Below are 26947 nucleotides of genomic sequence, written 5' to 3'. Positions count from 1 at the left end.
GCTTTGGGCCAGGCCTCAAAGGGTGGGGAGACAGCGGGGAACATTCCAGGCAAGAGGGTGGGCAGCAGCGCGGCACTTGCAGGGTAGGGGCCTGGCCCGCACGGGCCACTCCAGGAGCTCAGGTCGCGGGCGGGATTATGGTACATGCTCAGTCAGGGCTCTTGACCACGAGGCCTGCCCCCCTCCTGGGTTGGTTTAAGCAGAAAAGGGGAGTTCGTTGGGAGGACTTGGGAGAGTCTCCTGGAATCCTGGGGTAGGAAGGGCTGCCAGGCTCAGAGACGGTCAGGGGCCGGGGGCTTGCCTCGCCCTTCCTCCCGCCCCTCCCCTGCCTCGCCCTTCCCTCCCACCCCTCCCCTTGGTCTCTGCCTCTGCTCTCTCCGCGTTTACTTTGTTTTCTTCTCTCTGCAGAGCAGCTTTCTTTGCTTTCCTTGTGCTTGATGGGAGAGAATGTCCCCACTGCCCCCACTTGGACCCACCATGGCCCCCATGTTTACTTGTCATCAGGTCAAAAGCTTGGCAGAGACAAGCTGGAAAACTGACCTGATTCCAGCTTCCCAGGAGGGACCAACCCAGCTTAGGCCGGGTCCCCTCCCTACTCCTGTTCAGAAAATCAAGGGTCTCTGGGTCCAAGGCCATAAAATGAGAGCTGGGCTGTGCCTTCCCCACCCCCGCAAACTCACTGGGGGAGAGCATTCAGAGAAGAGGTGCGCTCCTCCATGGAGAAACTGAAAACCGAGGCCAGGGGTAGGGGGGGTGACGTGATGCACGTCAATGACCCAGGGAGTAAGCTGGTAGGTTTGGGAGGGAGGACAGGGGGTGGGGAGGCCAAAACAGGAGGTTGCTGCTCTACTGTGAGTTTGATGATTGATGTCTGGTGTAAGTGGTGTCAAGGAGATGGGGGTGCTTTGCAGACCTCTGGGGTGGGGTCTGATGCCCCCAAACCCTCTTCCCTGTTACCCAGCTTCTCTGCTGACAGAGGCACACAGCTGTCCTGATGCCTGCTCTTGGCCTTAAACCTTTCTCTGCTCAAGCCGTGGGGGGCTCAGCAAGGCCCAGTTTCAGCATCCCCAATGGGTGGAGAACAGGCTTCCTCTCTGTCCCGCGGTGACATACCTCAGACCTGACATCTCATGACTCATGCAGTCCAGTCATGCTTCGGGTGTAGAGAGCCACTCTGTGGCCCCAGAGGTGGGGCTGTGGCTGGGTGGAATGTGGCAGCTGCTGAACATCTGGCTAGCAATGCAGCCCAGCAGCTGAGCAGTTGAAGATGGGGTGGCCTCTGCCCTGCAGAACCAGTGACTGGGGCCAACCAGCCCAGGGCAACAGGCTCTCTGAGCCTGAACCAGGAAGTGCATTATGAGGGTCCCATTCTATGTCAGCTGTCTTCTCTGACCTCCAGACGGGACATCTCCCAGCAACTAAGGGTTATAACTCCTATCTGCTTAAACCACCCTGATGGTAATAAAATTTATAACAGCCCCTGCTGGGTGAAAAGCGTTGTTTCCTCCATTCCATTCTGCAGAACAGAAATGCCGAGTCCTGTTTCATAGAGGTTTGAGAATTAAATGATGTAACACATATATCCTGGGTTGTGGCAAAGTGCCTGGTGCCCAGTGAGCGCTCGAGAAAAAAGGTTTTATTAACAAAACACTAATTCGTTCTAATTGATTTCAAGTGTCACTGATACCCTAGAGGCACTTTGTCATTATGCATTTTCTCAAGAAACTAAAAGTTTGTTCATCTTTCAAGAGTTCAGAGTAAAGTTTGGGAACCTAGGCCTCCCTTCCAAAAGTGCGTGCTGCGCAAAAGGCGAAAGGCACGTTACAGCTCCCGGCAGCTGGGACCCGCATTTGATCTTTATAGCCATCTCACGAAGTGCGTACTAAGGCCGTCCACGGTCTGTTTAAGGGGACACCGCGGCCCGGAGCGGGAAGGGACTGGTCGAGGTTCCTGCAGGAGCGGAGAGGGAGGTGCTCACAGGCGGCCCCCGCGCCGTGCATTTTCCGCGTCCTCCAGCAGAGGGGCCGGCGGCGGGCTCGGCGTCCAGCATAATAGCCGCTTTGATGCCGGGCGGCGGGGAGGGGAGGAGAGGGGAGGCGGGTCGGGAGGGGTGGGAGGGAGGGGAGTGTCCGGCCGCCCGCGCCATCCCTCCGCCCCTCGGTCCCACCGCCACACGCCGCGCGAGCTCGGACCAGGCGCCCGCCCCTCCTCCTCGTCCTCGCCGCGGTCGCGAAGCCCAGAGCCGGCGGAAGCCCGGTGCTCACCATGTCGGTCGCGCTCAGCAACAGGTTCCAAGGTAGGCGCCGCTGTCCCCACGCTGTCCCGCGCCCCTGCCCACACCCGGTGTCCCCCGCCCGCCACCTGTGCGCACGGGGCGGTCGGTGGGGTCTGCCGCGCGCGGGAAGCGGGCGCGAGCCGAGGGCGCGCGGCCCGGGGAGACCCCCGCTTCCCCGGCCGCCTCTTTGTCTCCTCCAGGAGGGAAAGCGTTCGGTTTGCTCAAAGCCCGGCAGGAGAGGAGGCTGGCCGAGATCAACCGGGTAAGCGCGCGCCGCCGCCTTCGCTTTTCCAGCCCCGCCGCCTCCGAGGGCAGCTGGCGAGTCGGCCCTAAAGCTCCCAGCGCTCCGCGGGTCCCACCTCCGTCTGCGCGGCTGTGCCTGCCGCAAAATCAACTCCCCTTCCTCTCCTTCACCCGGGCTTCCCCCGATTTCTTTCCTCCAGCCCCCTCCCTGTGCCTCCAGGTAGGTCCCCCTCCACCCCGTCCACCACCCTCTGGTCTCGGGTTGCAAGTTGTTACTCATAGACTAGGGAGGTAGGGCCCTCCCGGGAGCTCTGATGCCAGCCTGGCCCACCGGCCCCGGGCTCCCCAGGAGCCGGCCTGGGACCAGCTGCAGGGACTTGGCGCTGGAAGAGACCCCTGATGTCTCGAGTAATTCCCAGTTTTACAGCGAGGGACGGAAGAGAGGCTCAGAGAGGTGAGGGGGCTGCCCCTAGATGGCACAGCAAGTCTGGGTCAGGCTGCAGTTAGAACCCTAGGCTCCAGACTCACAGGCCAGTGCTCGCTCCACCCAATAAAAGGTTGGCCTCCTGCCTCTCCCCACCCCCCAACACACAAACACACACACACACAACTCCTTCTCACTCAGGCTTTTAGGAAAGGTTGCCTTAGAGACTTGGTGCTTTTCATCCTGATCCTAGTGGATTTCTAAAAAGAAATCCATCCGGCTGTTGCCAGGCACACAATGGGACGTTTTAGACCTTTGCTTAAACACCATTCAAATGGGCTCCCCTGTTGGCGCAGTGGTTGAGAGTCTGCCTGCAGATGCAGGGCACACGGGTTTGTGCCCCGGTCCAGGGGGATCCCACATGCCGCGGAGCGGCTGGGCCCGTGAGCCATGGCCGCTGAGCCTGCGCGTCCAGAGCACACGGAAGAGGCCACAACAGTGAGAGGCCCGCATACCACAAAAAAACAAACAACAAAAAAAAACCCACCATTTAAATTCTAGAAGATATGGAAAACTGTTAGGGCCTGCCTGGATTGGCCAAAACTCAAAGGCAGCACAGCAAGACTGGGACTCAGATCTGGTCTCCATTATGTACCAGCTCTGTGGTCCCCAGCGAGGACCTCTCATCACAGAGCCGGGGTCTCCGTGAGGGCTCCATGAGGGAAGGCATGTTACGTGATTGGTCCAGCACCTAGCACAAGAGAAGACCTCCATGGATGGTACTAGGATACTTCTTGAGGAGGATGTCTCCAGGTTTCCTTCTAACTGGTTGCAGAATCATGCCCACTGAAACAAGGCTGGACATTTCCCCTGCAGGCTCCCCCGGGCCACTGGGCACCCAGCTCAGAGTCCCACAGTGGAAAGTCAGCAGGGCCCTGGTGGAGTCCATGTGGAGGTGGGTCCACGGTTGGCAGCACGGTTGTAGTATAACTCTCGACAGGGGCTTGCAGTCTTTATTCGCTCCTTGATTTCCTTGGACTGCCTAGAGCTAGGCAGCCTGCCTGGTTTCATTCCACTGGCCGTGGAGTCCCGTGGAGGTTCTGGGGACCCCAGGGTCCCTCCAGGTAAACTCTGGCCTCCTCATCGCCATCCTCATCTGGCCTCTTAGTGCCATCTTGAGCACAGCTGAAAGGGAGCCTGGGCGTCTGGCTGGGGCTCTCGGGGGTCCAGGCTGCTGGGCTCCCCCCCAGTTCACTCTGCGGCCAGCTCAGCCTTGGTCTTGGCTGCTTTGGTCCTCTGGACAGGAGCCTGGAACCCTGACCTCATACAGCCCCCTGGGCCACTCAGCAGGCTGGGTTCCAAGCCAGTTGAATCCACCCACAGCCAGAGGACCCCGGGCCAGAGACAGCTGGAGATGGGGGAGAGGGGATTGTAGTTGGACAGACCAGAGGAGCTGAGAGTGTGTGGGACTTTCCATGCCAACACTGCCCTTGGGGGGATGGGGGGATTAGGTGGGGTGTGGAGGTGAGGCCACAGGGCTGTTTTGGGAGGTGTACTGGCTTGGCTCAGAAAGGGGAGGGGCTGTGGCTCTCTGGGGCTGGGCTGGATAGCGCTGAGATTGGGGAAGGTGAACAAGAGGGGGCTGTGTCCAACCACCTCGGGACCCCAACGCCCAGAGAGGGCAAGCAGCTGGCCAAGGCCACACCGAAGCCGGTGACAGAGCTTCCAGCCTAGCGTCCTTCCCCTGACTGGATGCTACTCTGAGACCCACCGTGTGAGCCCGGGCTACTGTCAGGTTGCTGGGACCCAGGCTCTGGGCTCCCGGAGGAAGGAGGCTCAAACCAGAAGCTTGAGCTGCTTCCCACCACAGCAGGTCAGGGTGGCCCCACCACAGTTTAGAGTCATGGGCAGAGGGGGCTGTTCACTGGCTCTGTGACCTTGGGCAAGCCACTCGAGATGATGGTAGCAGGTTTGTTGTGATTTTGCGGCGGAGATAATCTATGTAAAGCACACAGGAGAGCGGGCTGCTGTCTTGATTGCTATCATTGGTTTGTTTGGGACTTAAAAGTGTGGGAGTGGAAACCCAGGGGCAAGGTCTGGGGTAGACTGGCTGCTCGGCCAGCCGACCCCTTTGTCGGGCAGAATCTTATCTTCCCGTGTCTGAAATGGGAGCAGAGACCCCTGCTCTGCTCTAAGTCCCTGCAACAATCGGAGGAGATGAACAGACGGAAGCTCCTTGCAGACACTTCAGGGAGTCGCTGTGTTTGAGGGTCTGAGTCGGTTTTACCCACGGCCACGGCCATGGTGGAAGTTCCCTTGGGTGGATGGATTCTGGAGGGAACCACGTTGGCAGTCCAGATTGCCTGCCTTTGGGCTGCAGCTTCACTGCCCCACTGGAGGGGGGCTTCCGGGGGGCTGGGCTGAACAGCTGCCCCAGTGGTCCCGTGGAAGCCAGAAGGCGTGAAGGATGGGGCTTCGTGACTCACTGTATGTGCTTGGGCACCACTGTGGCTGCTGCCTGGGGCAGAGCCCAGCCTGGCTATGAGCTCTGGAGGCTTCTCTGGGCCAACCGTTCCTCTGGGGCCTTTCTCCCCGCTGGGATGGGCCAGCTTCCAGAGGGCAGTGGGGTAGCTCAGTCTTGGCTATTGTGCTTATAAGGGATTCAGGAGTCAAAATAGAAGGGGACTTGGGTGGACCTAAAGGTCCTGGTGGAACTGTATGAAAACGCACTTTTTTGGGGTTTCACTCTAGATTTTGCTCTCATTTTCTGAGCCCTTGGCGTGTGCCAGGCAGTGTGCCAGGCGTGCTTCAGACATTATCTCGTCGGATGTGCACTCCAACCCTGCGAGTGTCTGTTCCCATTTTGCAGGAGACGTCAGAGGGCCTGAGTAAATTGCCTGGGTTTAAACAGCCACACTTGAACCCAGGCTCTTCTCTCCATTTCTGACCTTGATTGGGGCTCCTCTGTATGTGCCCGCCCCACCTCCAGGCTGTATGTGTGTGCGCGCGCGCGTGCTCTGCACCACTGGAGCGGGCAGGAGCAGCGCGTGTCTCCTACTCCCCCACATAGCTGACGTTCCCCGCGCCCTGATGGCATGGCAGGTGACCCCGGGCCAGCCGGGGCCGGCCTTATATGGCAACGGGACAAATTCCCTCCAGCTTCCCACAGGGACAGGGGGAAGCTGTGGGGCTGGGTGGGTGCCCCTCAGAGTGCCCTTAGCCTTGGAATGGAGCAGGAAGACACTGGAGGATGGTGAGAGCCGTGGCTTTGCACCCGCCAGAGGCCAGGTTCTTTAACAAAACAGCATGAGTGGTGCCTTTGCTCCGGACCTGGCACTTGACGTAAATCATCTCACTGACTCCTCTCAATGGAACACTGGATTAGATAGATGCCCAGCCAGAGTCTGTAAACTTCCCCATGAGACAAGGATTACTAAGCCTCCCATTTTACAGATGAGGAAACAGAGGCTCAGCCAGGTGAAGTCACCCAGCCAGGAAGTGACACAGCCGGGATTCTGTCTCCGGACGCTGCCCCTGGCCCGCCCTGGCCCCTGTCCACCAGGTGGCTGTGGCCTCGCTGTGACACAGGCCTCTCTTGCTTATGTGGATAAGGATCTCTGGCTACTGTCCTGCCCTCTCAGCCGTCCTAGGTCGAATGAAGGGCACTCAGCATTCCCTGTAGCATTTCGGTGCCTGATGGTTATTTCAGAACCCACATGGCACCTGTGCTGGGAAGAACTGGGTACGGCAGGCTGGATATCTCTACCTGGGGTGAGGCTTGTCCCCAGCCCTTCCCCCAGTAGTGGGGGACCTCTGAGACCTGACCCAGGCACTACACAGGTGTGTCTCTTTTCCTGGGTACTGGCAGTGCCACCCTGTCCCTGCCCAGGTGAATGTGCCCAGCTGGCATCGCCAGGCACCCGTCTCTCTTGCTCTTCCTTAATATATTATAAGGGAGATGGTGACAAGGGGCCACGTGAGCTTCTGAGGATTCAGTGTCCCCGCAGGTCCAACCAGTCTCGACCTCGGTGTGGCCATGTCGCAGGAAGCTGGAGATGGAATTTCTGCAGGGTCTGCTTCATTTGTGTAGTCAGTGGGGGTGTTTTTCTCCAGCTGCCCCATCTATTGGCGAGGGCACAGCGTCCGGATGAGGCCCCAGAGCTGCCGTGGGGAATGTGAGCCTGCTGTCCTCGTGGGTGCACGTTACAGGCTCCTGCTACACGCCAGGCACCGGGCCGGGCGTCTATGGCCTGGCCCTGGCCCTTTAAGAGCCTGTGGGCTGCATCAGAGGCCACACGGCCAGGCATCGTGCTGCCTGTCCTTGGGGTTTTCCCCCAAGGCTTCAGCCACCAGCCCCTTGGATGGCCTCCGAGATGGTGCTTATCTGCCAGCCCTAAAATTCTGCTGCGGCTAATTCATAAAGGCAAGCCTGGAGGGCCAGGAGCAGGTGCTAGAGGTACCAGCCCAGAAAGAGAGTTAAGTCAGGGTGGGCGTTGGGGGGTGCAGGCAGGTGGCAAAGGTCTGGAGGCCAGGACACAGCAGGGGCTGCCAACCTCTGCTGGTTGGGGAAATAGCCCCTCCTGGTCATGAGCACTTGGACGGGGCTCTCAGGGGGTGGGGGGAGTCTCTGATGTGCATCGGAGGTTGCAGATGACCAAGAGAGGCAGCAGTGAGCCCGTGCAGCTGCAGGCACCGTCCCTCGGGGCTGAGATGGGTGCACTCTGTCCTCCGTGGATGGCCAGTCACGACCAGTTCAGCCATAGGTATCCAAGGACAAAGCAAAGTTTGTCCTCGAGGAGGAACGACCAGGGGGTCAAGACTCACCAGGAGGACTTCGTGGCACAGTAGGGGACAAAGAAAGTTGTGGGTGGGTCTCTTCTCTGCCTTTCCCCAAGAGTTGTCTCTCGGTGTGGCTTGAGTTTGGGCGATCCAAACGCACAATGATAATCGCTAACCGTTAGTAAGTATACTAGGAGCCAGGCTCTTTCTATGCAGTTCGCTCATTTAATCTTTACACCAACCCAGTGAGGAGGTTCTATCTTTATGATTCCATTTTGCAGATGAGGAAACTAAGGCCCAGAGTGGTAAGGCAAGTCGCCCAGGGCCACAGAGCTAGTAAGTGCTGGAGCTGGGATGTGAACCCTGGCAGCCCGAATCAACCTCCCTGCCCTGTCCCTCTGCCTTGCACGCCCTGTACTTGCCTAGAGGAAGGATGGTTTCATCAAGACCTTGCCCTCTGGGCCTCAGTTTCCCCAGCTGTTGGACAAAGAGAGCAAGCCGGATGCTCTGAGGAGTCCCTTCTGGGTTCTGTGACTGGGTGGATGTTGGAACAGCTCTGCCACCTCCCTGGGCCTGGCCTGTGGACACTGGCTTGAGAAGTGACTGCCTGGTTCAGAGCTTCCTGTTTTCAACCCCAGGCTCCTCCCTGCTTGCATTTCCTGGTTCTTTGCCAGGGACTGACCAGGCCACCAAGGCCTCTAGACTTGCCACTCTCAGAGCCCAGGGGACTCCTGCATCCCTCATACCTGGAGGCCCTGACAGCAGTTTCTACAGCCTGAAAAACTTGTCTTTTGGGACGGTGGGTTGGAGTGGGAGAGGGGCTAGAATAAACCATCTACACACACCCCCATGCCCCTAGAGGGCTATAAAGTGGTTCCCTGGCCTCTGGAATAACATCTTTCTGCCCAAGAGGAAAGGTAACTCCCAGTATTGACTTTCTTTGCCCAGAAACCTGTGGCCAGGCCTTGTTTGGGGCAGGGAGGGAGCTGGGATGGTGAAGGGAGATAGACCTTGAATTGTGAAAACGTTGTGATCTTTAGTAAGTTGAGCAACCTCTCTGGGCCTCAGTTGTCCCATCTGTCAAATGGGAATACCCAAAAAGGAGAGAGAGCAACCATAACCAGCCTAAGTTAGGGGAGGGGTTTCCTTCCTAATCTATTTAATAGTCAGTGATGGTCTGGATGATGAGCTGTGGGTTGTAAGTGGACTGAATGTATATAGATGTTAGCCGATAATAATAATAAATGGCTAACATTTATTTAACATTTACTAAGTGCCGGGCACTGTGTTAAGCACTTTAGATCTGTTTGCTTACGTACTGTAATTCTCAGGACAAGCCTATGTGGTTAATACTTTTATCTTTCCTACAGATGAGGATACTGAGGCATAGGTAAATGAAGTCATTTTCACACAGCACTAAGTGTGCTCAGACCTAGGCATTCTGGCTCCAGTTTGCCCTCTTTTTGTTTCTGTTTTTGTTTTTCTTCCAAACATCTGGAGTGACTTCTAGCTCCATCTCCTCTGCCTGGGGGCCCAGAGTTAGGGCAGGGCGGGGCGGGTACAAGGGATCCGCCCAGTGGGCGTGGCTGTGCCCTGAGGCTGAGCTAGGATATGGGGGGAGGACCCCTGGAGGGAGGAAGCTGTGGGCTGTGCATGAGCAGGAACCAGGAATCCAAAGCTCGGAGGTGGGGTGGGAGCTGGCAGCCCAGCCAGTGGAGCTCCTGTGCCTGCCACCCGCCTTCCTGCCTCCCCGGCCCCCTGGTCCACACAGCTGCCCACCCACACGTGAACGAGTCAGCTGCTTCTCCCACCCCCCGGTCACTCTGTGGCTCAAGCATTTGTCTCTGTTGGCTCTAAGGAAATGTGTGTTTCCAATCTCTGAGGCCTCTCCAGCCTCTGTCATACACACACACATGCATTTGCAAAGCTGCCTTTCCGTTGCAGGGCTGAGAGTGGAGAAAGTCATTCTGGGCTGAACGGCAGTATTCTCCATTCATTCGGTAATGTTTATTGAGCACCTACTGTACGCTGGACACTGCTGGGTGCTAGGCATCCGTGGGGCAGAGACAGTAAACACATCCTCCTGGACGTGTCCTGTGACCAAGGACCTGCCTCCTCTCAGCATCCTTCCAACACCCACTTCCTTGGGTCACTTCTACTCCCCAGCTCTCTGCAGGGAGGGAACCCAAGCAGCCTCTGCAGTGGAGCTGAATCCCAGCTCAGCCACCTGTGAGCTGTGCTTCCTTGATGAGCAAGTTGTTCATCCTTTCTGAGTCTCAATCCATTGACCCTTCCTGCAAATATTTATTGAGCACCTACTATGCAGAACCCAGCAGGGGAAGACAGATAATGGACAACACCCTTAATAAGCAATTACACTGTAAATTGTGTTAGGAGATGACTCATCATGGTATAAAAGGTGTTATCTTAAGGTGGACTGGAAGTGGAGGAGGGGACTCCAGTGGACAGAGTGGATGGGGTTGGCCTCATTGAGATGGTGACAGTTGAGTAAAGACTTGAAGGAGGTGACATGCAGATATGTGCGCTCCAGGCAGGGCACACAGCTGGAGCAAAGGTCCCATGGTGGGAGCACACCTGGCATGGGAGAGGCATAGAAGGGAGGTCAGGGTGGCTGAGGCACCCACTCTGGTGGAGAGGGGTGGGGAGTTGGGGACAAAAATGAAATACCATGTTAGATGGTGATTGGTGCTAAGGAGAAAACCGGCTTCATCAGTGAAAAGACAATAATCCTGGAAGCCCCGGGGCTGCCGAGCGCACGGTCCTGGGGTCAGGTCCAGGGAGGGGTGTGGCTATCAAGCACCCTGTGAGCTCTTGTCTGTCTCTGTCTGTGTCTCATTTGTCTCCAAGACCCAGGACCATGTCCTACCCCTCGAACCCAATCTGTCTGGATCCCTAGAGGTGATCAGTGTCTATTACAGACAGGCTCCAGGCTGGTGCGGGATTTCGGGTCCACCAGAGCCTGGGAATTTGGAGGACCCCCAGGTCTTTCCCCAGAGGTTCCCAGATGTTGAGCCTTACCTGGGTTCTTGTGCCTCCCCAGGAAGGCTTTCCAGTTCCTAATGTGGTGAAGTGAAGGGAACATAGGGACAATGTGGTGAGTTGAACGTAGGCTAAATGGGTTCTAGTTAAAACTTCGGAGATGGTGAAGTTCCTACTTTTACGAAATATCCTTTTCTGAACTCGTGGCAACAGTCCATGGTCACCATTTAAAGTCTTTACTTGGCAAAATAAAATCTTGAAAGCCCAGTATTAGCACCTTCCCCCACGCTTTTGTGTTTTTTTTGGAAACGTTTCTTTCTGTTTCACCCCAGAGTCTGGGAACCATTGGCCAATTTGTACCTCCGCTGGACAGATATGGGATCTGTGACCCCAGGAGGTGCCTGGGTTGCTCAGGGTCACAGACAAGAGTTAATTGCCCTACTTTTGGTCAGGGAATGGGGGTGGGGGCCTCAGTGGAGAAGACCTACGAGAGGAAGCCAAGAGGAAGGGAAGGACAGACAGAGCCAGCCGACAGGAGGGCAGCCTTCCAGGCTGCAGGGGAAGGTTCCAGCTCCGTGGAGCTAAGCGCAGGCAGGGCTGTGCATGGCACACGGTAATGAGGCTCTGAGTGAGGCTGTGGCCAAGCCAGCTGGACCCCATGGGCCCTGGAGTCTGATGGACACAGGTTCCAAACCAACCCTGAGCTTCCCCAGGACCTGGGGACCCTGGACATGTTATTAGCTCTCTGGTCCTCCTGTTGTCACCTGTAAAATCAGATAACAGTGGCTGTGAGGATTGAATGGGATAACATAGTGCCTGCCAAAAGCAAGGGGGCTATCAGAGGCCCCCTGACCCAGCGAGGGAAGCCACATTGGCGGGGGGTTCCTTCTACTCAGTCAAAGGGTGCTGAGTTAGTGTGGAGGAACTTGAACCCTGGAAGGGATCAGATTCTGCCCTACACGGAATTGTACCTACTGTTTACTGAGCACGGACGCTCGAGCCAGGTGCTAACTGCCCGCAGTGGGTTGTCTCGACTGAGGGGTAGGTGCCTGAGGAGGTGGGTACCCGTGAGCCCCTTTGACGGCTAGTAAGGAGGGGGCTGAGGATCCAAACCCAGAGGGCTTCATCCTCACTTAGGTTCTTGTCATTGTCCCATTCTACCTTCCATTTACAGTGACTGGAGAGGTAGTGAGTTCCCTGTCCTAGGAGATGTGTAAGTACAGACCTGGTCATCATTTAGTGGGAAATGACGGCAGGAATTTAGAAACATATTGAGTGATTGACCCAGATAAATTTTTTTTCATTTAAAAGATCATTTATTGAACTACAAGTACATATTTGTATGGAATGTTCTAAAATTTAGAATTAGAATTTTTTTAAACCCCTCAAAATTCACTTATAAGATGTCTTTGGTTGGCCTGGTCATAGTAGGAAAAACATTCAAGAGAATGGTAGAAAAACCAAGTTCAGCATAATGATTACCTCTGGGAAGGAAAAGAAATTGGATTAGGGAGGGGCAGAAGGGTCCTTCAAACTGTGTATTAGTTAGACCTAGATAACATTTAACATCATTTTGTTTTGTTTTATTTTATTTTATTTATTTATTTTTTGGCCATGCCACGTGGCATGCAGAATCTTAGTTCCCCGACCAGGGAACGAACCCGTGTCCCCTGCAGTGGAAGTGTGAAGCCTTAACCACTGGACCGCCAGGGAAGTCCCTAACGTCATTTTAAACAGGGACTTCCTGTAATTTTAGGATAAAATTTAAATTTATCCTAAAATTATCCTTTAGGATAAGGACCTTGTCTTATTCACCTTGGTCTCACCTGCTCCCTGGATGCCTAGAATAGAGCAGTGTATACTGTGGTTCCTCAAAAACTGTTGAAGGAATGAAGGAGTCACAGCCATGTCAGTTGACTCAATGAGGAAAGCAAGGTCCAGGGAAGTAGAGGGGATTTGTGGACTCTGGTGCCAGGATGGGAACACACCCTCTGTTTCCTCATCTGAATGCAGGTTCTAGGGACGCTTAAAGATTAGCAACAAGGCAAGTAAGATACCTGGCCACTGCGCCCAGCCTAGCAAGTGCTAATTGTTAGTTTTTTGTTTTAAAGCCGGGCGAATACCTGCTCACTGCCCATCTTTAAGTGTCAGGGTTAAAGATAGATGCAGGCTCTAACGTCAGACAGAGCTGACTTGAAGTTCTGGCTCTGTGAACCTCAGTTTCCTCATCTGTAAAATGGGAGTAATAATAGTTGCCACCTCTTGGGCCCACTGAGAGATCCGGAGCGACCATGTGGGTTAGTGCTTCGTTCTGGGGGCTGTTGTTAGTCCCTTCCCATCTCCTCTCAACTCCATCTGGTTCTGAAAAGACTCATTTGAGTCTCTCCAAGCATCTGAGGGGAAGGTGGGCCCTGTTTTACGGGTGAGGACACAGGTGAGAGGGTAAGTGACGTCTCAAGCAGTGGACAGTTATTTTCTGACTAGAGAGAGACTAATAATAATAATATAGCAGTTGCTGCTTACTGAACACTCTCCTTGGATTCTCATGCAAGAAGACGCTATGATAGTTATACCCCTTTGGCAGATAAAGCAATAGAGATTCAGAGAGGGATCAGTTTGTTCAGGGTCACATACCTAAGACGTTAATGCCAGGGCCAAGCCACGTGTCTTTGGTTGCTCATGGCTTCGTGCATCTTGGAGCCGGGGTGCCCCGGGGGGAAGCCCAGGTCCCTGCACCCGTAATTCAGAGGTTGACTGAAGGTGTTCAGTCTTCTACAGCGGAACCTCTGGGCCCCACCCCCAGCTGCTGAGCAAACTTCCTACCCATGGGGTGGATTGTACCCATCCGCCTCTGGGGGTTGACAGGAGGCCAGGACTACCACTGCCCTGCGCGGCCAAGCCCAGCCACCTGGCGGGAGAGGAGGCGATGGGCAGTGGGCCTGTGTGTTGGTGAGTTCTGCCTGCTGACCCCTTGCTCAGTGCTGTCCTCTCTCCTCTGTAGGAGTTCCTCTGTGACCAGAAGTACAGTGATGAAGAGAACCTGCCGGAAAAACTTGCAGCCTTTAAAGGTGAGCTGGGGCTGGCTGCCCACCCCCCCTCCCAGGAGAGCTGGGTGGGCCCCTCCACCCCCTTATACAAATCCTCGCCCGCAGGGGCAGGCTGCACCCGTGTTGCATCCACAATACCCCTCTTCCCGACGGGCTGTGAGATGGGATGCCCAGCCTGGGGGCACAGGCCCCTCGTCCCTCGCCTGCGGGCCCCGGCCGGCCCTGCCCTTCCCTCCCTTCTGCTGCCCAGCAGGGCTCAGGTTGGCTCCTGCCCGCCCCTGCCCAGGCCCTGCTCGCTCCCGGGGCCCCAGCACACAATCAGCTCTTTGTAGCAGCCCTTGTCTCTCCCCCTGCGCGGTGGAGCATCTTGGGAGCCCCTGCGGAGAATGGACGTTTGTGTCACCACAGTGGGGCAGGGGGCAGAGTTTCTGCCCATTGAATCTCGGCAGCACAGGATGAAAAGAAAACAGGGCCCGGGAGTCCGCGCGGGGAGGGGGCGGCATAAAGGTCCTTCTGTTCCGGGCCCTGGCGCTTGGTTCTCAGCCAGCGGCTCGAAAGGAGAGGAGCTGTGCACATAAGGAGTGGGACAGACCCACCTTTCCTGTCCGGGAGATGCACTCGCGCTGCGGGGGCCCCGGGCGCGCTGGGGGACCACGTGAACATCCTCCAGGCTGCGTCCCCCCTCCCCCCCCAGAGTCTTGGCAACGTGGACACCCTCCCTGCTCCAGGGCAAGGAACCTGCCAATGCTCTTCAGACCGCTTATAACGTAGCCATCCTTAGGCAGGACACCAATGGCTAAGCATTTGCTGAGCGTGACCCTGTGTTCAGGGCTGCGATCTTCCTGCCTCATCCCAATCCAGCCAGGAGGGAGATGGTGAGAGCTTTAGTTTACAGATGAAGAAACTCAGGCTCAGAGAGGTGGGGTCATCTGCCTGGGGTCACACAGCTCACCTATGGCAGAGTTGGGGCTTATACCCATATTGGTTTCACTCCAAATCCCCTGCTTGTCACCGTTACACAGTGGTGCTTTTTACATGGGAAGGACGGAAGGGAGGAAGGAAGGAAGAGAAAGAAAGAGAGAGAAAGAGAAAGAGAGGGAAAGAAAGAAAGACAGAAGGAAAGAAAAGAACTAGAAGAAAGAAAGGAAGGAAGGAAGAAAGAGAAAGAAAGAAAGGAAGGAAGGAAGAAAGAGAAAGAAAGAAAAGAAAGAGAAGAGAAGAAAAGAAAAGAAAAAAGAACTAGAACGAAGACACGCCCACCCCTGGCTGGTTCCCCTGCCCCATCCCTCTGCCCCTCCCCCTCCCAGTGCAAAGCAGGAGCGGCCAGTCCTTTCCCTTCTCCCTGGATACCAATAGGGTCACTCTTCAGAGGTGGCTCTGAGAGGAGGGACAGAGGTCCCAGGGGTCTAACGACCATTCTCCTTGTCTTCACTGGGCTGTAGGATAAGGGTCCATCCTGGGACCACAGGAGGTTACCTTGGAAGCCAAGGGACTACGGAGGTTTCAAACCATTCACTCATTTGATCTCCAAATGAGCCTTACTAGGCACCAGGCCATTTGGGGCCTGGGTACACAATGGAGAACACACAAGATGGCCCCTGGCCAAAGGAGCCCGTGTCCTAGTGGGGGAGGGGTGGTGACGAGAGAGCAAGGAAGTAGAAAGTGTGTCATGGTAGCAGGTGCTTTGCGGGGGTGACTGACGGTGCCCAGTTAAAAAGGCTTGGGGGCCCTGAAGGCGTGAGGAGGGGCCCTGAGAATGCCCGGGAGGAACATGCCAGGCAGAGGGGCGGCAAGCCTGGGCTCAAGGGTCACTGGCAGGACCTTGGCTTTCTCATGCTGGCTGCTGGGGCAGAATAGACCCTGTGGCTACTCAAGGCCGCACGACTTGTTTGCCCCCACTGCCTGGTCAGGAGACACCAAGCTCGTTGCTCCGACCCCTTGATCAGGGAGGTTTAACTCAAAGTCTGCAGGTGAGGTTTGCGGGGAGGGTCTCTGCGCCCCAGGCACTGTATGTGTCGCTTTGTAGTCAAGGGCAGGTCTTCTCCGGAGAGAGCATCAGATTCTCAGTGGTAGCCATGACCGCCCCCCTGCCACCAAAAGTTCAGAACTACAGGGACTTCTTAAATTGGGGGTTCTCACACCTAGCTGCCCATCTGAATCGCCTGAGATACTCTGAAAACACACCAATTTCTGCCTCCCAGATCCTGCAGATCTGCATCTCCAGGGCCGGGAATTTATTCTGGTCACTTTACAGCCGATTCGGATGCAGCCAGCCCACACTGGGGGCCTGGGGGGAAGCCGCTGCCCTTCTTGGTACAGGGTCAGAGTGGCCCCCGGGCACCTTTCTCCATGGTGCCTGTGAGCAGGTGATGCAGGTGGGCAAGCCCTTTTCCCAGAGACAATGGTTTTCCCCAGAGGAATGACGGGACTTGTGTCAAGACCCCGACGTGGGGTGAGGAGGATGGTGTGGGCACCCTGGGGACCCAGCCAGCTGCCCTCAAGGGAGTCCCTGGGACCCTGCAGGGGGCAGCCCTGCTTCCCAGTTAATGCCAGTTTTTGCTCTGTGATTTCCAGAGAAGTACATGGAGTTTGACCTGAACAATGAGGGCGAGATTGGTGAGTGAGGCCTTGGGTGAGCCGGCGGGTGGGGTGGGGGAGAGTGCTCCGTGGGTAGGGGGTGTGGGCGTCCAGAGAACCCCACTGACTCGCCTGCATGGGTGAGCGGCCTGGGGCTATATTTTGAGGATGACAAGCACCGACTGAAGCTTCCCCGATGGGCCAGGCCAGCCAGAGCTGGCCTTGAACTTGTCTGCCTTTCACCCTGGATCTCCTGCCCCCCAAACTCCTCTCCCCACTGCTTCCCTCCCCGACCCCAGCTCCCTGCCCACACCCCAGCCTCCCACCCCAGGTGCTCCCGGGACTCAGGATAGAGGTGCCACCCAGCTCAGGGCTGGAGATGCTCAGGCTGTTGCCACCCTGGCCCAGGGGGCTGGCATTTCCTTTGTCCCCAAGCCTGTCCTTCCATTTGAACACGGTCCTGCAGTTGACAAGGGCCTTCCATGGACATTGGTCCTCTCTTCCAGCAGACCTTTATTGTGTCCTGCCGTCCAGGCGCTAGGGGTGACAAACACCTTTTCCATGGCACTTATGTTCATGACCATACCTTGACCTTCACCAGTAGTGTTATGACACGGTCAAGGTCGGTTTAATTGTTCCCATTGTACGGATGAGGAAACCGAGGCTCAGAACGGTGAAAGGACTTGCTTGGGGCATGTGGTCATTAAGTGGCAGCCAGGGCCCAGATCCCAGCCTGTGGTTTCCGAGTGGGTTCTCCCTCCAGCGTTTCTCCCCCTCCTCTGTCTTCTCACATTTTTCTCCTTTTTGAATATTTTTATCCCTTTTTTTCTTAAAGCGATGTATCAAATGAATACATCGTCATCCTAAAACGTTTTGGCAATCACAGCAAAGCACAAAGACAAAAATACATCACCACAATCCCACCTCCCAGAAATAACTGTGATAAAGATTTTGGTTTATATCCTTCCATTCTTTGTTCTAATCACAAACACCGTTCGATACCATTTTAGGACCTCCTTTTAAAATTTTGTACAATATATTGTTAGTATTTTGACATATAATTCATTTTTTTAAAATATAATTAATGGCTGCATGATATCCCATTTGGGGACAGACTATAATTTATTCAATCAATGCCTTAGTATCACCCATTTAAATGATGTCTGGTTTTAACTCACTGATAATCCTGTGAAGAACGTATTTGTACATGAATGATTATCCACATTGCTGATTATTTCTCTAGAGTAAACCTCAGGAATTAGACCTTCTGGGTCAAAGGCTTTTGAAGCATCTTGCCAAATTGCCTTCCAGAAAGGTCTTGCCAATTTAGAGTGTGGCCAGCAGCATGTAGGAGACCTTTCACTTCTTCCTGTAGAACACTGCCCAGCTTTCTTTGAAATGTCCTGGACATCCTGGCACCTAAGGGTCTGGCACCAGTCGTGCCGGCCCTGCCTCTCCGGTGAGCTGGCCCACTACTCCCCTGACCCTAAAATTGGCCCCTTGCTCCACCCGCACTCCCACTGTCCTTTGCTGACCTGACGCATTGTTCACGGAACAATCCGAAGGAAATTGCCTCAGATCTTGGGAGCCAGGAGGTCAGAGGCACCAACTCCTCGGAGTGTAGTGACTTTGGTGCCTCCCTTGTTTTTCTTGAATTTTGTTCTTTTGTTGGTTTTCCTGCTCTGCGGGATGTTCTTGGCATCCTCTCCCTTCCAGCGAGGTGGAGCCAGGGACCGCAGGGTGGGAGTGGCAGGTGGGGAGAAGCTGCCACCGCGCCCTGGAAAGTGACTCCTGATGCCTGGGTCAGGCCGACGCCCTGACCCCACCTCACTGGGCCGTGACTTCCCGGGTAGCTGGAGCCGCAGGCTCACGGTCACCTGAACCTTAGGCAGCAGCAGAGAGAACAGCAGAATGAAGAAGAGAGGCTGTGTTCCTGGACACCTGCTGTGTGCCAGGTGCTTCTGCTGCATCCTCGCTCCAGATGATCCCATCAACCCATTTTACCACTGATGGGAGGAGGGGCTCAGAGAGGTTAAGTAGTTTGTCCCAGGTCCCACAGCCAAGAATAGCAGAGCTGGGTTCCAACCCAAGTCTGTCTGACTTTAGAAGCCCAAGTCCCTAACCACTAGTCCATACTGCCCCCTCAGAGAGCAGGGAAGATGTGATGGGCTCATTCTCCCTGGAGGAGAAAAGCTGTCGACTGCAGTCTCCAGGGATGGACTCTCCTGCCGGGCTTGTTCTGGGCATGGGGGTGCCAGAGGGGAGCTTCCCCACTCAGCCGGGCCCCCTGACTCCACTTAACGGCTCTGCTTTTCCTCCGGCAGACCTGATGTCTTTAAAGAGGATGATGGAGAAGCTTGGGGTCCCTAAGACCCACCTGGAGATGAAGAAGATGATCTCGGAGGTGACGGGCGGGTTCAGCGACACCATCTCCTACCGAGACTTTGTCAACGTGATGCTGGGGAAACGGTCGGCGGTCCTCAAGCTGTGAGTACCTCCCACCTCTCCTGGGACCTCTGGAGGCAAAGTCATAGTGTGTGGAGAGGCTCCTGGCTTGGGCGTCTCAGCCAGTCCCTAGCCAGGAGGTAATTCACTATGTGATCTACTGGGCAAGATGCTTAATTTTGATGAACACGATTTTCTTATTTGTCAAATGGTCACATTAATATGTACCTTGCAGGCAAAATGAGCCTGTAGCAGAACCTCTGGTAGAATCAGTGCTCAGTAAGTGGCCGGCTGTGATGGTGACGATGATGATAAATGCACTACTGAAACCTTCTGAGCCTCAGCTTCCTTGTTTGTAGAGTGACTCTACCACCCCATGGGGTTGTGAGCATAACAGAGTCAAAAACCGGCTCTAAAGGGAGGTATCGTTCAAATTTTGATGCTATTTCTTGCTACTGAAACGACCTTGGGCAAATTACTTTCCTTCACCTATAAGACAGAGATGGTCATAAATATCTTTTTTTTTTTTTTGCGGTACGCGGGCCTCTCACTGCTGTGGCCTCTCCTGTTGCGGAGCACAGGCTCCGGACGTGCAGGCTCAGCGCCCATGGCTCATGGGCCCAGCCGCTCCGCGGCATGTGGGATCTTCCCGGACCGGGGCACGAACCCGTGTCCCCTGCATTGGCAGGCGGACTCTCAACCACTGCGCCACCAGGGAAGCCCCGGTCATAAATATCTTGCATGAAGTGTTGTCCTGAGGGTTAATGAGATAATATATATGAAGCGTCTAGCCCAGTACCTGGCTGACGGCAAACACCTAGTGTATGGTGACCAAAGTCACACTTTGCGGGTACTTCCCCACTGGAGAGCAGCAGAGAAATTCCTTGGAGAGTCCCATGGTATGTGTTCAAGCTGTAAAGGACACTCACTTGGCTTTTACGCGATAAGATTAACTTTTTCTTAAAAAAATTGAAGCATAGTTGATTTATGATATTGTGTTAGTTTCAGGTATACAGCAAAGTGATTCAGTTATACATATGCATGTTTTTTTCAGATTCTTTTCCATTATAGCTTATTACAAGATAGTGAATGTAGTTCCCTGTGCTACACAGTAAATCCTTGTTGTTTGTCTATTTTATATATAGTGGTGTGTATCTGTAAGATTAACTTCTTCAAATGTACCAATGTAAAATATACCTGTCTCATTTTACAAAGCGGGAAGCGGGGTGACCTGCTGGTAAGCCCACGGTTCAGGCTGGTCTGGTTGGAGTGTTTATTGTCGGGAGGGATGGGGCAGGAGGGGTGGTGGGAGAACCGTCCAGGTCAGATCATGCTGCACCTGAGAGGCCAGGTGGTAGCAATAAGAGTAGTGATGCTATTAAAAACCACAGCTAAGATTTAGTGGACATTTACTATGTATTGGGCACTTCCAATCTGATCCATCTAGTCTGCATAGTGACTCCTTAGATGAATCATTCATTCATTCAGCAAATATTTATTAAGCACCACCTGTGTGCCAGGAATTATGCTCGGTGCTGGGGACACATGAATTACTTACATTCTGATGGAAAGAGACAGACAAAAACAAACCACAACACCAGACTGCAACAGTGCAATACAAAGAAAAATAAAGTGGGCGAGAGGAATAGAGAGGGGTGGCATAGTAGGCAGAGAGGGTCTCATTGAGCAGGTGACATCTGACCTCCTGCGCGAGGGAGATGTGAAGAAACGAGCCATGTGAATATCTAGGGGAAAGCATTCCAGGCAGAGGAAGCAGCAAGTGCAGAGGCCCTCTTACGCTCGAGGAATAGCACAGAGGCCCGTGTATCTGGAGTGCAGTGAGTGAAGGATGAGTCTGCAGAGATGGGCAGGGGCCAGGTGATGTGGGCCACGGTTGATTTAGCATTTTGTACTGCCGTGGAGGGATGCCATTGGAGTATTCTAAGCTAGGAGCTGACTTTTAAAAGGCCCCCTCCGACTGCGGTGGGGACAAGAGTGGCAGCAGGCAGGCCGGTAGGAGGCTCGTGCACTTGTGCAAGTCAGAAATGAGGCTCTCAGCCTGGAGAGGCTGTAGTGGAGGTGGGCAGGGGCTGTCAGAGTTGGGAGTGATTTTGGAGGTAGAGCTAGAAGGGTTGTTTCCAGGTTTAAAAGAAAACAAGGAGTCTGATGGTTGTAAGGTCTGGGGTCTGAGTTAACTGAGTGATGGTGCTGTTTGCTTTGAGAAAAGAGCAGGGGGGAAGGTGGGAATTGAGCTCAGTTTTGATGTATTGAATTGGAAGAGCCCCTAGACACGCAAGGGGAGGGGTTGAGGAGGGAACTGGCTGTGCAGATCTGGAGCTCAGAGGTAAGCCGTTTGTGGACTATCACGCTTTGTTGTTTTTTTAAATTTTATTTTTTAATTAATTTATTTATTGGCTGCGTCGGGTCTTCGTTGCTGTGCATGGGCTTTCTCTAGTTGCGGCGAGCGGGGGCTACTCTTTGTTGCGGTGCACGGGCTTCTCATCACGGTGGCTTCTCTTGTGCAGCACGGGCTCTAGGCGTGTGGGCTTCAGTAGTTGTGTCACACTGGCTCGGTAGTTGTGGCTCGTGGGCTCTGGAGAGCAGGCTCAGTCGTTGTGGTGCACGGGCTTAGTTGCTCCACGGCATGTGGGATCTTCCCGGACCGGGGCTCGAACCCATGTCCCCTGCATTAGCAGGCAGGTTCTTAACCCCTGCGCCACCAGGGAAGCCCGACTATCACACTTTGGATGGGATTTAAAGCCAGGGACTGAAGGAGCCCACCCAGGGAGGGAGTACAGAGGGTGAAGGGCACTGTCACTTGGAACAGCTCCAGGATGCAAGTGCTTTTGACATCCTCACTTTCAGTTGGAAACATTGAGCATCGGTGGGGTTGAGTGTCTTGCAGCAGTCACCAGCTGGGAAGGAGTAGGGCTGGGATTCAAATCCAGGCAGTTTCCCTCCAGAGGCTATACTTTGAACCCCCATCCTCTTCTGCTGCCCAGATTTTACTGTCAGAGTAGTGGGAGGTTTTTGAAGATCTGAAGGGGTTTTGAGCAGAGCCACGGCCCAGCCGAGCTCTGCTTCTTCCTGGCAGTGTGCTCAGGGGAAGGCGCATGACCTAGAAGTCCGAGGTCTCGAGTGAGTGTCGTCCTGCCTCGGGCTGCCTGTGTGACTCGGACGAGTCTCATTGCCCCTTTGTGTCTCAGCTTTCTCCTCTGTAAAATGGGACTAGCAGCCCCCTCTGTGGAGTTGCCGCATGGGCTTCTGGGAAAATCTCTCTGGAGAGTGGATGCAAGGGCGTTCTGTGGAGGACCCTGCAGATGTGAGGGCTGGGATGATCTTTCCCTGGACGAGGAAAGGAGTCCTAATCCTGTTTTGTGTTTTCTTTCTTTTCTCCGTTTCTGAACCAGAGTCATGATGTTTGAAGGAAAAGCCAACGAGAGCAGCCCCAAGCCAGTTGGCCCCCCTCCAGAGAGAGACATTGCCAGCCTGCCCTGAGGACCCCCGCCTGGACCTGCCCCGCCCTCCCCACTCCTCTGCCTCCCTCCTGATCTCACTGCCCTTCTCGACTCATTGCGATGTGTCTTATTTGTTCTGTTTGGTCGTTGTGCGTTTGTTTTTTCGTCAGCAGGGTCAGTGATCTCTTTGTATAGCACAAGTTATCTGCCTTAAAGGGGCTCTGGGTTGGGGAGTCCAGATCGCCTCCTTCTCTTTTTCCCTGCATCTCCCCTCCCTGTGCAGAAGGGCTGACATTAAACCAAAAACCAGAGGGTGCAGGGCCAGGACAGGGAGACCGGAAACCTGTGATTCCCGCACTTGAAGCTGGTACTGTTTGTCCTTCCAGGTCACTGAGCTAAGTCCTGGTACCCTGGCCTGGCCCTGGTGAGGCCCTCTGCCCCTTTCAGAAGACCCTGGAGTCGGGATAAGGCTGCAGGGCCTCGTTAGGGTATCCTCGGACAGCTCTGTGGTTCCAGTGCTCTTGGGTGGGCCAGGATGTGGCCACACAATGTCCCACCTCCTCATCTGGTCCCCTCTCAGTCCACACTTCGTCTTATCCTTAGTGAGGTGACAGAAGGAGAAAAGGAGAGGGACTTGGCAATTTGAGCCCTTCAGGAAGGTTCCAGAGGAATCCTCTAGCCTTGCCCCCTGGCCACACATGTACAGGCAGCTCAGAGGAAGGGTGCAGCTCCCCCTGACCCTTGCTGGGGCTTCAGAGGCAGAGGGGGTCCAGGGGCCTTGGGGGAGGGGATTCAGCTCAGTCTAGTCCCACCTTTTAGGGAGGATGTTGAGGGCTACAGGATAGGAGGATGAGGACTTAAATGCTCACGGCAAAGAGAGGCAGCACCACTGTTAAGCCAGGAGCTGAGAAATAGGTTGCCTTTCTGATCCCAATCTGCTTGAAACCTGACTCTGCTTCCCCATTTGCCTTCACACCTTCCTTACACCATTCATTCATTCATTCATTCACTCACTCCGTCATTCAACAGGTATTTATTTACAACCTATTATAAGCTTTAAGTCCTCCCACTTTGTCCTGACATGTGCCATGTCCAGTGTCTCTCTAATTCATCATTCTGTTTCCAAATCACTCAAAACCTTGAGCTTGGGGATTAGATTGTCACCTGTGTTTTTTATTATGGACTAGGGTTTTAGAGCCCTGACTCACCCTGTAGGTTAGCTGGGCCAGGCCTCTCAGTTCACAGGTGAGGAAACTGTGGTGACCCACAGGGATTAAGTGCCTTGCCCTAGGGCGGGGGTCAACCTGGAGATGGAAGATCCAGACCGGGGCCCAGGTGTTCAGATGCCCTGCCCATGCCTCAGTCAGTGATGAAAACAAGGGAAGGGGCGGAGAGGGGCAGTCTCCTAGGTCAACCCTTGGGCGAGGCCCTGGGCCAGGATTCACCCTTCCCAGTGCCTCCGAGGCAGCATCAGCAGGGACCCCAGCCTTGACCCCACCTGTATTCTGGAGTCCCTTCCCCTGCCCACTCAGGACTTAGATGCACTCATCCATTGAACGTGTTTATTAACCACCTGTTATGGGCCAAGAGCTAAGAACCCAGTAGTGAAATGGACAGACTCATGGAATTTAGAGTCTAGTGGGGAAGTCTGACCCAGGTGATGAAAGTTAGGAAAGAGGAGGATATGAGGTGACTGCAGGGCAATCCTGGGGGGCCTAACTGGGCCCAACACTGGGCAAGGGTCTTGGAGAAGCCTTCACAAACCTGAAGAGGAGAGCTGTGGGCGGGGGCGCTGGAGCCCTTGGGAGCTCACTGTGACTCCTCCGACCTGTAATCAAGGCCAAGGAGCTGACTTTACAGCAGCTGCAGGGAGTGGAGCAGGTAGGGGATGGGGAAACAGCCAGGTGGGGTTAATCCACTGGTCTCGGCCAGTTCAGGAACGAGATTATTCGGCCACGACTGGCTGATCTTCGGCCTAAGAAGGTACTTCAAATGCATAAGCCTAGTTGAAGTTTAAACCCCAGCAGAACATTCCACCCTGTACACGTAAAATCTCACCTCCACTCCCTCCCCTGCCTTTTTTTTTTTTTTCTCCTGAGATCCTTAGATGAGCAACTGCCTGTCTCCACCCCTTCCCACTGCCTCTCCTTTCTGGGACAGGCTGAGACCTTTGAGCAAGGTAATGCCTTCCTTGACTACCCATCATAGTCAGTGTATCTGTACCTCACTCAGACAGGAGGACAGAACCAACCAGGCTTATTTCAGCGGGTTACACACTTTACAAGACTGCAGGAAACCTTCTTAAGGGAGGAGAGCAAGTGGGTGTGTCCCCAGCTTCTAGAAAGGGCAGGAAAGAGTTCTCTCATTGGATGGGGAGTGTCCTGCGGAAACTTTACCAGCTCCTTCATCATTTGGAATTCAACTTCCAGAGGGAGAGGGTCTCAAGAGTGGTCCCTGGAAAGGGGGTGTGGTCTGCATGTATTTCAGGTTGTGGCTATTAGCTCTAGGACTCTTACTTCTCTGGCTAAGGGCTCAGCTTCTAGGAGTTCAGCTGTCTTCTTTCTGAAAGACCAAATCTAACTAATGTAACCAGCAGCTTGGGGACTGCCGAGTATGGCTCTGTCCCTGCCATTCAAAAGGAAGGAGTGTGTCGGGCAAGTTCAAGTGGATGCAGTATGTGTGTGCGGGTGCGTGTTGAGTATGTGTGGTACTGGACTGGAAATAAAACAGACAAACTTATCAACGTCTTGACTGGTGTATTTTGGGGGTGGTTCCGGGGTCAGCAAATTCAGAAGAGCTAGCTGATATAGTGACACGACTGAATGTGTCCTGTGTGCCTTTATTCCTCACAGCAACCCCATGAGTAAGGTTCTATTATATCATCCTAGTTTGATAAATGAGAAGCAGGCTTGGAGCAGAGAAGCAGTTTGCTGAAAACCAAATAGTAAGTGGCAGAATACACCCCCCCCCCTCCCGGAGCTGACCCATGGCCTCCAAGTTAAGAATCTCTGTCCTAGAGCATTTATAATAAATTCAACTACAAAAATCTCCACGTAGGACTGTGTAATAGCCAGCAATCAGCAAGGCTGAATTCTAATCCAGCCTTCACCACTTTCTGACTGAGGGGCATTGGGGAATTTTCTTAACTTCTCTGTGCTCCCAGCTGCCTCATCAATTAAATGGCAATGATAACTGCTAGGTGACTAGGATGTCTTTGCGCGGTGTTTCGCGCAGTTTCCAGGCTTGTTACTCCAACGAGTAAACAAAGCTGATCGCTGGGGCCCTTTAATATCCCCTTTCAGCCTTCAGACACGTAAGGGTCTCCTTGGCGAGAACCCGGCCCCCCGACTTTCTGAGAACCTTTTTCTTCCACACTCCTGTAAAGCCTTTCTCAGAAGCTACAGCCCCTTGGAAATATTTGTCAAGTTCCCAACTCCTCTGAAATCGGAACTATTAATAACCACCTACATCCAAAGACTACTACGAAGTTTCAACGAAACGAACGTGGAGGACTCGCGCCTGCACTTCCCAGTATGAGAAACCAACAGGAAGCAAGCGCGCTCCACCTGAAAACGCGGTGGCGGCACCTGCACGCTCCCGGGCGCAGGCGCACAGACCCCGGGCCGCGCTCCATACTCTGTCAGAGCCGGCCAATGGGAGGCGGCGGCCAGAAGAGCTCGGGACTTTAGACGGTCCCTCCACCTCCCTCGGCCCGAAACGTGTGATGTCATCAAAGCGCGCCGGAAAATGCGTCATGCCCGCGCGCCGCTAGACCTGAGGGGAGGAAGTTGGCCTGGGGGCCGCCTGGGCTGTGTCTGCAAGGACGCGGGCAGCTGTGGTAGCTGCTTTGACCTGTTGAGGGCGGCGCGATGGGAGACGAAATGGATGCCGTGATCCCCGAGCGGGAGATGAAGGTCAGACACTGGCCGGGGCCTCCCTTCCTTCCTTAGTTCTGGTGTTGCGTTGGAGCCCCGCTGACCCGGGAAGCTCGGATGTCCGCTGACCCGCCCCGCCCCCCCCCCGCCCCCGCGCCTCCTGCTTGAACAATTTGCCGCTTTCAGAATTCTCTTTACCGCGTCCTGGAGCGCTCTTCAGTGCAGTCGGCGTGAAAGCCCCACCGAATGCGGTTTCCGCGTCCCCTGTTGGTCTTGTGCGAGCCTCTTGAGTTATCCTAGCCCCTTTAATGTGGTGATTGGAGTCGTGGTACTAACTACTGTTTATTGAGCGTTTACTGTGCAAGGCACTGATAATTATCACAGCAACCCCACGGAATACTTGTTAATGTAGAGGAGCAAACTGAGGCTCGGAAAGTAACTTACCCAAAGCCGCATTTGACAAGCGGGCTGAAAACCAGATTGTTGTTACTGTTTTTAAGACCCTCCTCTCTCGCTGTACTAGTAAGGCGGTCTACGCTTGCCTAATGCAGAGCCAGGGTTCATCAATTATCCTACGAGAGCTTTAGTTAACTAGAATCGGAGGGCTGTTTCGGGACAGGAAATCAGCCTGAAGTCAGGAAACTTGAGAGGGCCAGGTGAGCCAAATGATGGTTGTAAACACCCGAAAGGAAATAAGTTGTAGGAATATTTTAGGCATTTGAACAACAAATCACTGAAATGCATTAGGGAGGAGTAATCCACACCATGTTTAGAATAGTGATGCTCTCGTTCTTCTTGAGAATCACCGCCAAGGGTGAGCAACC

The 26947-nt window shown here is 54.3% G+C and overlaps 2 protein-coding genes across 6 annotated transcripts in view; both read left to right on the top strand.

Moving 5' to 3' along the window:
* The first annotated feature begins 2162 nt into the window (after positions 1-2162).
* On the top strand, positions 2163-24967 carry AIF1L (allograft inflammatory factor 1 like). 2 transcript variants are annotated; one of them, XM_082656841.1, is made up of 6 exons: positions 2163-2296; positions 2476-2537; positions 13723-13789; positions 16343-16384; positions 18670-18832; positions 22201-24967. In XM_082656841.1, exons 1-6 carry the CDS (start codon positions 2266-2268, stop codon positions 22286-22288), a joined length of 453 nt encoding a protein of 150 aa, XP_082512967.1. In that variant the 5' UTR covers positions 2163-2265; the 3' UTR covers positions 22289-24967. The 2 variants fall into 2 exon arrangements, with proteins under 2 accessions (XP_082512967.1, XP_082512968.1); XM_082656842.1 differs by lacking the exon at positions 16343-16384.
* Positions 24968-26027: 1060 nt separating this feature from the next.
* Positions 26028-26947, top strand: part of NUP214 (nucleoporin 214) — a 101245-nt gene continuing 100325 nt past the window's right edge. For all 4 annotated transcript variants that reach the window (XM_082656226.1, XM_082656225.1, XM_082656224.1 and 1 more), the window contains exon 1: positions 26028-26162. In XM_082656226.1, the coding sequence (XP_082512352.1) occupies positions 26118-26162 (45 nt within the window). In that variant the 5' untranslated portion in view covers positions 26028-26117. The remainder of the gene's footprint in view (positions 26163-26947) is intronic.

This window comes from Grampus griseus (assembly GCF_964374135.1).
Source record: "Grampus griseus genome assembly, chromosome: 6".
NCBI classification, from domain to species: Eukaryota; Metazoa; Chordata; class Mammalia; order Artiodactyla; family Delphinidae; genus Grampus; species Grampus griseus.
The sequence above is the reverse complement of the archived record's forward strand: the minus strand, read 5'-3'. Positions and strand labels throughout refer to the sequence as shown.

Excerpts from the sequence above, each read along its gene's own strand:
- AIF1L (XM_082656841.1), top strand. The coding sequence starts at position 2,266 with ATGTCGGTCGCGCTCAGCAACAGGTTCCAAG. Across the intron at positions 2,538-13,722 it reads GGCTGGCCGAGATCAACCGG|GAGTTCCTCTGTGACCAGAA; the intron begins GTAAGCGCGCGC and ends TCTCCTCTGTAG. Across the intron at positions 13,790-16,342 it reads AAAACTTGCAGCCTTTAAAG|AGAAGTACATGGAGTTTGAC; the intron begins GTGAGCTGGGGC and ends TGTGATTTCCAG.